This window comes from Enhydra lutris, unplaced genomic scaffold (genome assembly GCF_002288905.1).
Source record: "Enhydra lutris kenyoni isolate GAN:26980312 unplaced genomic scaffold, ASM228890v2 scaffoldscaffold48, whole genome shotgun sequence".
NCBI lineage: Eukaryota > Metazoa > Chordata > Mammalia > Carnivora > Mustelidae > Enhydra > Enhydra lutris.
Genome location: NW_019154132.1, coordinates 10,909,037 through 10,921,777, shown reverse-complemented (window position 1 = coordinate 10,921,777; position 12,741 = coordinate 10,909,037). Strand labels below are relative to the sequence as shown.

At 43.9% G+C, this 12,741-nt stretch overlaps 1 protein-coding gene across 1 annotated transcript in view; it reads left to right on the top strand.

The window, feature by feature from the left end:
* Positions 1-7,367, top strand: part of LOC111156730 (ELOVL fatty acid elongase 2) — a 60,414-nt gene extending 53,047 nt beyond the window's left edge. The window contains exons 5-8 of the mRNA XM_022517781.1: positions 1,787-1,958; positions 4,403-4,527; positions 4,994-5,128; positions 6,885-7,367. Of these exons, the coding sequence (XP_022373489.1) occupies positions 1,787-1,958; positions 4,403-4,527; positions 4,994-5,128; positions 6,885-7,010 (558 nt within the window). The 3' untranslated portion in view covers positions 7,011-7,367. The remainder of the gene's footprint in view (positions 1-1,786; positions 1,959-4,402; positions 4,528-4,993; positions 5,129-6,884) is intronic.
* Positions 7,368-12,741: the final 5,374 nt, after the last annotated feature.

The following is a 12,741-nucleotide window of genomic DNA, read 5'->3' as shown; positions in this document are numbered from 1 at the left end:
GTTCTTGATCTCGGGGTCCTGGGATAGAGCACCGTGTCCAGTTCACCGGGGAGCCTGCTTGTCCCTCTGCCTTTGCTTATAGTAATGCTACACTCCCGTAAAAATGTTTAGAAATAGAACCGATTCAACAAATTGGAATCATATTGAAAACTCTGAAGCTTAGATAGGTACACAGGTTCTTTATACTTAACTGTCCTTGAATTTATGGATGTTTGATAAATTTCCATAACAAAAAAACATGCTTATTAGATAGAAGTCTTTTATTTTTATTTTTTTTTTTAGCAATTTTTTTTTTTTTTTAAAATTTTTTTTTTTTTACAAAAAAAAGTCCACAAGTAGGCAGAGAGCAGGCAGAGAGAGAGGAGGAAGCAGGCTCCCCGCCGAGCAGAGAGCCTGATGTGGGGCTGGATCCCAGGACCCTGAGACCAGGACCCGAGCCGAAGGCAGAGGCTTAACCCACTGAGCCACCCAGGCGCCCCGATAGAAGTCTTTTAAACTCTTTAAAAAAATCTTCAAAGCTAGAATACAAAATAGGGATAATAGATTTCTTGGCACCCATTTTTTTTGGCACCCATTTTATTTCTAATTTATTTCTATCACTGACTATTACATTTTTGGGTTACCATACAATTCTCTAAGGGTTGTTGTTTTACATTTCTATTTGGCTTGATGTCTGTGAAGTTTAACTAGACCCTCAAACATTAGGGTGGAAGCCATCACACCTTATTATGTTCTTGGGAAGCAGATAGTCTTGCTTCAAAGTCCCTGTTCTACACACTCCCTCATATGTTTCGTTGTTAGCGCTAAAACCCCAGCGCCTTTCAAGTATTTGCCCTGTACCTGAGACTTTGTAAGGGGCTCAGGAGGGAAGGGAAGGGGGAATCCGGACCCACCACTTCAGTGAGGAGGAAGAGCATTTTGATTTTAGGTTTTTATTTGAATTCCAGTTGGTTAACATACAGGGTAATATTAGTTTCAGGTGCACAGTGCCGTGGGTCAACACTTCATACGCCATCTTGATTTCAAATCTGAGGAGAAGACGTGAAAGATGTAGTTTGTGTGTACAGACGGCTCCAGGCCCTTGTAACAGTTAAGAGATAAAAACATACATCGGTTGGAGGAAGAGGGGAAAATGTAAACCCAGTGTTGAGGAACAGTAGTGATCTGTTGAGTGCCAAGTGTGGAGCAGAGATGGGCAGGTTCCTGCCCTGTGTGGTGGGCCGGCTGTGCCTAATCCTCGCCTCACTGTCCTCCTTACTGAGGGCAGAGGCAGAACGTAAGTGGGGAATGCAATGAAGGAGCAGCTGATGAGGCCTGAGAAAAGCAAGCAGAGGGTTAGGTAGAGTTCCAGAGGAAAGGAACATGGATGGGGGGAGGAGGGTGCTAGGAAGCCCAGTTAGAGGAAGCAGAGCACCTGGACAGCATAGGGTGGTGTGCTCAGAGAGTAGGGGTGTGCCCCGAGAATGGGGGAGTGTGGCCGGAAAGGGGTGCTGGAAATAGCATCCAGGGCAAACCAGGGAAAGAACCTGTGCTCTGCAGGTGCCCAGGACTCCCTTGATCAGATCTGCGTTTTGGAGGCCTGACTCATTTTCACTAGAGTGGGGGGGATTGCTGGGAATAAGGAGAAGGTGGAGGTAGAGAGGCTAGGAAGGTGCTTGTGTGATGGAGGGAGAAATGCACACTAGTGAAACCCAGTGTCCCCCAGGTTGCTGAGAGGTAGGTAGGGCAGCAGGATGGACATTTTCGTTGCTCACCTTTTCTCTTTCCTGTTTCCACATCCTTACAGGTAGCCAAGGTGTTATGGTGGTACTACTTCTCCAAATCAGTAGAGTTCTTGGACACAATTTTCTTTGTTTTGCGGAAAAAAACCAGCCAGATTACTTTTCTTCACGTATACCATCATGCCTCCATGTTTAACATCTGGTGGTGTGTTTTGAACTGGATACCTTGTGGGCAAAGTAAGTGCTTTCACTGATTTTTCAGGTTTTCTGTAGTTGGTCTTCTAAGACCTCTGTAAGTGTCTTGAATATTGCACATGGATCAGGAGAGAGAAAAGGGAGGCCACGGGGGTGGGGGGTACAGCGCTGTTACACAGAGAAGCACCTGTTTGCCAGTGGCGATTTAGCTATCTGGTCTTTGATTCTGGCAAAATCTGAGTATTACCTTAAATTTTAAAAACATCTTTTTTCCATGCCCAAAGGTCTGAGGGCCAGGAGCATGTACCCCAGCTGGAGCAATTATCGTCCAACCCTGGGGGCTCAAGGACACCTGTAGAAATAAATCTGGCACCTTCCACAGTCCCCACCTGGCAGTGCTACAGATCGGGGTCACTTCAACTCCTAGGGCTCTTTCCACTCTGAAGAATTAAGGTCACATCTCTCTGTGGCTTTCAGTATTTTTTTTTTTTTAACTGAGAACTACAATACACATTATATCCCAGCCTCTTTACATGTATATACTTTGTATGAAACAAGAATTTCAGAAACTATTTCACCTAGTTCTGGGGGATGCACTTTTGGGTTCTGTTGTGGTTAATTCTGTTGCACTTTTTAATAAGCTTATGACTCTCACCACAGCAAGTTCATGGTTCACTAATGGGTCCATTGTGACCTGCAAAAGAGACAGCAGTACTTTCTGATTGTCTTATATCCCCCAATCTGAAACTGTCCTATGAAAATTCAGTACAGGTAAAAACTTAAGTCAAAATGATTTTGGGGTCGTAAAGATGTATTCCAAACATTATTGACATTTTAAAAAGTATCAGTGACCATGAAGACGTACACCGAAACCAGAGTGTAAAGGAAATTGCTGGGGGTGTGGGAATCAGAGGTGAGTTTTTTATACCTCCCCTAGACTGAATCTACTGTCTTCAGTTTTGTTAGACTTATGCTGTAAACAGTATCAAAGAATTATTAAGGTTAAGTATTTTTTGTGTTTATCAGCTATCTCATTACAATCACTAAGCATCTGAAAGACAGTCTCACATAATCTGTTTAAAGACATCAGATTCCTGTCAAGATGCTGTGTGTGACCATTTCTCATGAACCTAAAATATTATAAAATTGTAAGCAACAAGTAGTCATTTCCATGCATTCATGGTAATGAAAACTCAGGTGAGTAAAGAAATCCCACTGACATGTTATCTGGGTCTCTGAAACTGTTTTCATGTAAATCCGAGCCCCATACAAAGTTATATCCAGTAAGTCCTTCACAAACGCTGACTGGAATGAGTGTTTTCATTTCTTATTCATTGATTTGCGTTTATCTAACCAGATCTCTGATCTAGAATTGGAAAACCAGGCTGGAGAATTTAAACTGGTTAACCGGCAGAGGTGCAGAACTTTTCAGTTTATACAGTATTATTCAGTCAATCACGTCCTGCCCCTTTTCCAGATGACAAAATTTATAAAGGTAAAACAGATACATCCAAGGGAACCCAGCTTCTAGGGGTCCTCTAGCTCCACAGCCCCTCCAAGTGCAGGACTCAGCTCCATCTGGATCCCGAGGTGGCATGTAAGTAGTAGTCACTTTGCCGGGCACGTTGTAAGCACTGGGCATGGATGTATGGATTTAATCCTCACGACCGTGAGTATCCCGCTCTCCAGCAAAGAACCCGTCTCTGACATCTGACCTCTTGCAGCTAAATTCTTTTGCTTCCTAGTTGAGCCAACATAGAACTTAGTTTTTCCTTTGGTTTCCTGAAACACCAGTCACCCCCCTTGATGGCAGCTATAGGGACTTCAGGAAGGAAGGGGCAGGGAGGGCACAGCATAGATCCTAAAACTGAAATTTAGATATTCCTTGTCCTAGAAGTCCATGAGATGGCCCAGCCACTGGGAAATTTCACTGATCCCTCTTCTGTCCCAGCCTTCTCTCCTGCAGGACCTTCCCCCTTGCTTTCCCCCAGCACTGCCTGCTTCCTAGGTCCCTTTCAGGTTGAGTCCTAAATATAAACAGCAACATACCCTCCTGGATACTTGGGGGCTTTGTTCAGCCTCGTACCGCAGCCTCTTCCCGCAACCAGAATGGTTCATCACAGGTTTAGCGAAAGTGGAGGCATTTCTCTTTCAAAGGAACTCTGCCGCCAGGTTTAAGCAAACGTTTCCTTTTCTTCCCAATTTGTGGACAGTAATGATGGTGTAAGAGAGTAAAACCTTTGCAGATCAGGAATTACCTGTTTGGTTGACGCTCTGGCTGAAAAACCATCCCAGTTTTGTCCTACCTCGGCGACTTTTGCCAAATCCTGCTGGACTAATAACACAGAAACGAAGGTGAACTTATCAGTGTGAAATTCTGGTAGGTGATGGTACCAGAGTTGTTACTTATCTTCCCTGATGACACACAAGAAGAACCAGTCTCGTTCGATGAAAGTGAACAGTAAATTTCCACTGTACTGTTACAGGCTTCTTCGGACCCACCCTGAACAGTTTCATCCACATCCTCATGTACTCCTACTATGGCCTTTCCGTGTTCCCGTCCATGCACAGGTATCTCTGGTGGAAGAAGTACCTCACACAGGCTCAGCTGGTATGTCACCCCTCCTTTCTGCTCTTCTCCATGGGACACATCTAAGTATTCTCAGGGATGGAGGAAAGGAATCGGTCATCCTGGACAGAGGCTCTTCTGGGCGAGGAAGCTGCCCATTTTTCTCTAAAATTAATCTTTTAAACATTAAACCTGGTGTTTTAAAATGTCCTCTGTGGATACAATTAGCTCATTCCTTGCTTGGAAATGTAGATGCCTTAACCCAGACATTAATTTTAACCGATTCCTTTTTATCTAAAGAATTCAACTGCTACTCTTCCATGAGAAAACAAAGGGGCAATTGTATCTGCCTACTAGTGTCGTTCAGATGAAATGTCTGGATAGGATGGGGGGTTGCTTCAGCATCTTATTTTTGCAAATCTTAGTACTAGAAGTCGAGTTCTCAACATACAACATTGCAAAATGGATTTTCTGTGGCTTACCCGGTCGCCCCCCCTGCCCCCACCAGGTGCAGTTCGTGCTCACCATCACGCACACCATGAGCGCAGTGGTGAAGCCCTGCGGCTTCCCTCTGGGCTGTCTCATCTTCCAGTCTTCCTACATGCTGACGTTAGTCATCCTCTTCTTAAATTTTTACGTGCAGGTAAGTGACCTGTAAGTCTTCAGCGGCAAAACATAGTAGACTGGGCTTTTGTCTTACATAAGAGCAATTAAATAACAGAGCACAGACTTGTGTGGAACAGAGGCACCCAAAGGAACCAGAGAAACCTGCATTCCTAATTCCATGCCCCGCATCCTCCCCTTGAAGGATAACCCCTATTCCAGCCTAGTGGGCATTTTATTAGAATTCAGTCAGGTCACACGTTTGGTTGATGTATTTGCACCAAGCTACCAAAGTCTTCTAAGTGAATGCAGGAAATCTGTTTGAATGGAGAAAAACAGAAGCTAAATGAGTTTAGTATTAAAAAAATTGTTTCCCGGGGCGCCTGGGTGGCTCAGTGGGTTGAGCCGCTGCCTTCGGCTCAGGTCATGATCTCAGGGTCCTGGGATCGAGTCCCGCATCGGGCTCTCTGCTCAGCGGGGAGCCTGCTTCCCTCTCTCTCTGCCTGCCTCTCTGTCTACTTGTGATCTCTCTCTGTCAAATAAATAAATAAAATCTTAAAAAAAAAAAATTGTTTCCATATCAGCACTGTGATATTATAAACTCACTATTTGGAAAATATTCTTTTGAGGCCAGCCATCATGGAAAGGTCACATTGGCTTTTTCTTCATGGTCATTTTCTTTTTAATCAACAATTTAAATGAACAGAGCTTCAAAACACAATTTCAAAGAAACTCCGTGAAGACAAAAAACTGATGAAAGCCAGAGCAGGGCACCGGCCTCAGGTGGCTGTGGATTTTAAATTACTCTCCTGTGTGTGTTTTGGGGGGGGGGGGCGGTGCAGGGAAAGTAAGCTCCATGAAAAAGAAATGAGAATATACATTTATACTCAAAACAGCACTTTCGAAATTATAATCAAGGATATTTCTTCAGACAACAGGTTCTTTCCTTTTTAGTTTGTGTTTGATGAAAGTTAATCCATAGAGGCTTAGAACAGAGCCCAGTGGTAGGAGCCTGAGCCTCTGACAGGTTTTTAAGCCCCTATGTTTCTAAAATTGGACGGGGTAGGCTTTATCTTTTAGAAGAGTTACAGGTCTCCTTTGAGAATCTCTAAAGAAATAACCACTGACAGAACCAAACAAAGCCCCCAAACAAAAACAGACACAGACCGTTCCAGGAAAGCTCACGGAGTGCACGTGGTGCTTGGTGTCGAGGAGCCGCCTGTGGCCCAGCAGGGTGGGTGATGGGCACCCAGGACGTCATCCCTACTTGTCGTTCAAATGGAGTCTTACTCCTTTAATTTCAGTCTTGACCCTTGTTGATACCATTGCTTTAAAAAAAAAAAAAAAAAAAAGGCAAAAATAAGATGAAATCGGGTATTTTGTCAGAATTAGGAAGGATATGCCAAAACTCAAATCAAGCCAGAATCCAAGGTACTAGTACTTTCAAAATAACATTTTTTCAGCTTGAATTGGAAAGTATCTCAGTTTTAGGAACTAAAAGGAAGCAACTAATGCAGAATAATTTGGGCGCTCATCCCATAACACGTGAATCCTAACCAACATGGATAAGGTGAAAGAAATAACCTTTCATGGAAATTCAGATTTGTCTTGGTTTTTACCCTTTTATTTTTAACCATTAGCTTAAAAATTGTCATATTACAAAAATTCTTATTTGTCCATGATGTTATCATACAATAATATCATGAGCTGTTTTAGATTATACACCATGTCAGAGACAAAGTCTTATTCAAGAATCCTTTTTCCTTTTCCTTCTTTGAAATCTACACATCCAACAGACATACCGGAAAAAGCCAGTGAAGAAAATTATGGAAGAGCCACCTGCTGGGAAAGAAGTGAAGAATGGTTTTTCCAAAGCCTACTTCACCGCCACTAATGGGGTTATCAACAAGAAAGCACAGTAAACGTCAAGTGACAAAGCATATATAATAGCCTAACAGATTCGCTTGTTTTAAAGCAAAGACTGAATTGAAAGTTATATATGTTTTAGCATAAACTAATTTCTTTTGAGTTTATAAATCATTTGTACCTGGAATGTATTAATATATTGCTATTAGGTTAATCTGTTAACTGAATGCTTCCGTCAGCACACCGCGTCACCTCAGACCTGGTGCAGCTTCTCTGTCCTCCTCCCCATAAACTGAACCCCTCACCAGAAACTGTCTCTTAACGCCTTACACACACGCAAAGCCAGGAAACATGGAGCCTTGTGTTCTGAAGCCAGTCTTCAAATAAAATGTTTTCTTTAAAATGTTGAAAACAAAATGTCAATTACCTTCTAACTACAGGGTCTTCATCTATATTAAGCAATAATCTCTTAGTCCTTATTAAGCAATAAAGTCATCAGTCCATTTGTCCCAACCCCAGAAAATATTAAAATGGATTATACACAGAAAACAGGAAAACCTAGCAAAACTTTGAAGGTAGTGTAGGAATTTGACAGACTCTAAGTCTCAACTTAGTGATACGGTAATGAAATCTGTATTTTGACAATTCCTTTTTCTAAGGAAGAAAAAAACCTTCTGCCAAATCCTCCTAGCTCAGGGGCTTCGGATAGGAATCGTTCCTCTGTTTTATTTTGGTTTCCGTGACTATTCATATATTCCTGTCTAACTCCTATGTTAAATTTCCCCAGGTTATGTTGTGAACAGACACCCTGCTCAGCTCTGAAAGCAGGATCTAAATCTGGCTGCCTGTTTCCTTTCTTATCAAGGAATCTTCCCTTTTCCCTAGAAGGAGAAGGCACTGGAATATTTATAAATCAGAGCCGTTGGGGCAAAACAGATGTTGAGTTGGCCCGCTACTTCTTGTGAGCCTGCTTGTGGATAATACCCCCAAACACTGCTGTCACTCTTTGTAGGTTAACTTTTTGAAAACGGGAAGAGGAGGATGATGCAAAGATTCCAGCGCTGAGCCAGGGACTGGTAATGAACCTCAGTGAAAAGTGCCAGTTCGGCGAACTCTGCACATCCCTCCCCTGCCCAGGTAACACGCTTTTCTCCTGAGAACAAGCACAAAAGCAGAGGAGAGCAGCAGTAATATTTTTTTTTCTAAGTATTAAACCTTTACTGTTCACTTGCACCAAGAACGGAAACAGTTTTTGAAGATGCGAGGAAGATTTTTACCCGTAAGACTTGCCACTTTAGACATTTTCTTTTTCCTTCCTTTTCTTTAAAACAACTTGTAGTTCATAATGCTGAGGTCAGATGTGCAAGCGCCAGAAAGGCGCGCTTACCGCTGTCTGGGCCCGTCGGTCTGTCCGGGAGTGCCTTTCTGTCCTTCTTGGGCCCTCGATTTCCAGTGTTAAAATTCTTTTTCCTGTTTAAAAAAAGAGCGCGGACTCTGGTACGACACAGACCCCGATGGTGTTTTCCCCCTTCCCGCTCCTGTCCGCTCCCCTCTCCGGACCTGGCCTGCTTTGCGGAAGGTGATGGCTGGTGGGCGGGGCAGGTGCGCCGCGGGCCCCTGGTCCGTTTTTACCCAACACGCATTTCTGACGCCCACTTACTCTGTATCTACTCTTCTAAAAAGTTGTTGAAAACTGATTTTTCTAGGGCGCTTCATCCCCACTTCCTTCCATCCCGTCCTAACAGTATTGCTCTGAGTTTCGTTCTCTCCCAGAAACTCGTTCCAAAAGAAGGCCCAGCCTCTGGCTCCTCCTCTGCAACAAAACGCGGGTTGGACTAAGCCCCTCAGAGGAACTGGACTCTAGTTCAGTTTTAGGTCCCAAGTGAGGGCTAAAAATCTGTTCTCAAAGTCCATCCGGGGGGGAAGTGGGACCCAGGGAGAAGCCGGACCTCACCGGGCGTGCGCTGTTTGCAGCTGGTTCTCCGGTTCCGTCTCCCGCTCTAAGTTTACCTGCCGTTTTGCGGCTTCCCTGGACTTGGTCCTGGCGGAGAAAGGTGAGAAGCCATCCTTCAGCGGAGTGACCCAGCCCACCAGCCCTAAGTAGAAGGCAGGGGGAAACCTCTCAAAGGGAAAAACTTGGGTAGTTTGCACTTCCCAGCTCAACCTAGAGGCTTCAGGACCCTGCTTCCCATTAGGTCTTTAGTTCTAATCAAACACTTCTAGCCTTAAACCGTTCAAGGGCTGATACAAATACACAGAGCTCTGAGATCTTAGCCACAAAAAACTGGATCAGGTGACTATTGTAACTGGTCATTAAGTGTTGAAACTTTAAAAAGCAAAATGTCTACACTTAATGTGACTTTCTTAAAGTAGTTTAAAAAAAAAATAGCCTATATATACTGTTAGAAAAACGAAAACTTTGTTCCCGAATTTCCTTTTACTCTTAATAAGAATGAAAATATATAATACTATAAGCACATGTTAAAAATTCTAATTTTTTTTAAGCAGAATGTTAAATGGAAATAAAGTGACATTTTCAACCCATCACCATGATATATTGAAGCATGTAGGCATATTGAGAGAGAACGTCCTCCCTAACCCCATTAGAGAAGTATTCCTTTTTATTTGTGAAACAAAAATGATACTCATTGTGATGGGCAGAACAGCACTTTGTAGGTAAGAGACGATTCTGATTCTGTTTCTGGGGACTTCCTTATTTAGAAAATGGGGATGTCACTTTTTGGTTTTCCTTTGAAAATACTTGAGAACATAATATGATTGGGGTGGACAGGGAGGCAGGAGAAGCCATTTTTCTTTGTAGATAGATAAGCATTCTGTATGATTGTATAATAAATTGATTTTTACACTAAAGCAAAGCATGTTGAGATTGTTCTTATTTGGTTCAAAGACATTAAAATGTGTGCCTGCGTGGTACTCCAAATGACTTATTACTCAGGAATTTTTTTTAATAAAGGGATATTTTAGCAATTTTAAATGTTTAGTTCTTCATTTCAATAAGCAATGCATGGCCTTTTATGTAACATTATGACCTTTACATAGTATTCATCTACCAAGTTAAACGATTTCAGAAAACGGTTATTACGAGAAAAATTTTAGACCAGTTAGATGAGCAGAGGATATAATGGTCATAAGGAACAGATTTGCTCTACAGAATAACCCGAGGAGGAGCCCTGGCCTGGCTGAGCAGACCGCGTAAGGCAGAAACCACATCAGCTGCTCTGGGGCCGCAGCCTCCCTGCCAGGAGCGCCCGGACAGGCGGAGGGGAGGCTGCTGCGGCTCAGGACTGGAGCTGGGCTGAGACTTGACCACAACGAAGCCCCACAGGGACGGAGGTCAAGGTCATCCGGCAGGATCACGGATTGGGGCGGTTCTGAACGGTGACATTAGAATAAGCCAAGTCCAAAAGATGTGCTCAAAGTCCACTTAGGAAACTGCTTACATTCCTGGATAGTAACAGGGATGGGACAGGAGGGGGAAAGGGAAGGGGAGGTGACACAGAAGGGAGAATTTCAATTTAGCTCTCTGAATGGGGCCCAGAGCTTTCAGGCGTGGGGATGAGCACACATTCTGAACAGTCTCCTCCTAACCCACTGGGATTTCATTTTAAACGGGGGAATCAATTCATGCTTAAAAAGAGGGGCGCCTGGGGGGCTCAGTGGGTTAGCCTCTGCCTTAGGCCCAGGTCATGATCTCAGTGTCTTGGGATCGAGCCCCGTGTCAGGCTCTCTGACCAGCGGGGAGCCTGCTTCCTCTGCCGCCGCCCCGCCTGCCTCTCTGCCTACTTGTGATCTCTGTCAAATAAATAAAATCTTAAAAAAAAAAAATTAAAAAAAAAAATCCTTCTGTCTCTAGAACAAGGCCAAATAATTTGTTGCAAAGTGAAAGAGCTGCTTGCACATGGTAAGCGTTCACCCAAATACATTTCCTAGTTTCTTTATATAAGTGTTATTATTACAGGGGGCTTTTCTCAAAATCAGTTACATTCACATATTTAAGGAAGAGTTCTAGTCCAAGGCACACAAAGAAATAAGCACTCTCATGAGACTACAGTCTCCTAAAATATCCCTTGACTTTTCAGATATGGGAGAAAGTAAAGGCGATCGATTCGTAGGTCCTTTTTCCTTTTTAAGAAACTAGTGGGCGGGGGACACTGGAATAACAGCACAAGGGCAAGCAGTTGGGCTCTTAGGAGCAACTCACTGGGAGTGAAGGCGTCTTCTGAGGTCAGGTCACGGTTGGCAGCCTGCGGGGAGACCAAGCTCGCTCCAAGCTCCTGGGACCTGCCTACCTTAGCCGAGGGCGTGCACCACAGCGTGGAGCCTGGGGAGGAGACCGGCGCTCGCATTTGCCAGCCACAGTGAGGACCCACCCATCTGCCTCCAGCCAACATACCCAGCTGGCCCCGAAGGCATTTGGGGCTGTGACTCCTGAGCACTGAACAACAAAAGGAAAATTTTTGCAGTTTTGCCTGGCTTGATGCCCTTTGCTAAGAGGGAAATGAACTTCATATTCCTTAGTAGCTAATATTAGAAGTTGCAAATTTCTCAAAGATTTGAGCAGTCTACCTAAGCTAGCTCATGTAGAACTAGGTTTTTGGTTTTTTTTTTTTAAAGATTTTGAGAGAGAGCGTGTGTGCATGTGCGCACATGAACGGGGTGAGAGCAAGGGAGAGGAAGAAGCAGACTCCCCGCCAATCAGGGAGCCTGTCATCACGCCCAGAGCCCACGGCAGACGCTGGGCTTAACCGATTAAGTCACCCAGGCTCCCCTAGCCTTCATAAAAGCTACTTTAGTTCTATGGGAGTTGGATAAACTCCAGAAATAGTAATGTTCACTTAAATATTTCTCAAATCTACCCTCCCTGGTGCTGTGTATGATGCTGGAGATACAGAAGTGACCCAGTAACATATCTGCTCTTAGAGTTGAGAGTCTGGTAAAATAGATGGAGGAATGTTTAGTTATGAAATAATGGAAGTATTAAAAATAGCTTACTGGGGCGCCTGGTTGGCTCAGTCCTCAAGCGTCTGCCTTCGGCTCAGGTCATGATCCCAGGGTCCTGTAATCGAGCCGCATCTGGCTCCCTGCTCAGCAGGGAGCCGGCTTCTTCCTCTCCCACTCCCCCTGCTTCTGTTCCCTCTCTCTGCCCCTGTCAAATAAAATATTTAATTATATATAATAAAAATAATATCTTACTGAGAAAACTTGGAAAACTAAAGGAGGCAATACCTGAGTTTAGTTTTGATGGATGAGAACTTCTCCGTATAGATGAAGGGTCTTTGGTCAAGAAAATTCCAGAGGTTAAACTCTTAGGATTCAAAGGGAGTCCCCATTCCCTCAGCAATCATTTGAGTATTTCCTATGTGTCAGGCATTGCCCAGGGTTTGGAACAGAACGTAAAGAGAACAGACAAGTTCTCTGCTGTTAAGGAGCTCGTGTCTGCTAGTAGACAACTCTTAGAGGGAAGACAGGCAGTTACCACAGTCCGTAAGATGTCTGTTTATGCTGTTAAACGTGTCTGGGCTCACAGACTCCTATCACATACGTGGGGACACTGACTACGAAGGCTGAGCACCTAGTCCTGAGTTCATGACACCGGGATTGAGAAAAGCGGCAAAAACCATCAAAACATCGCTAAGTGTGAATTATTCTTTTGAAACATATGTTAAGTTCTTGTGGGAACAAAAGGACTGTTGCCCTGTGGATTAGAGCCCAGGATTCAGCAGCAGAACCACAAAGGGGATACCGACACATGTCCGTGAAGGGGTT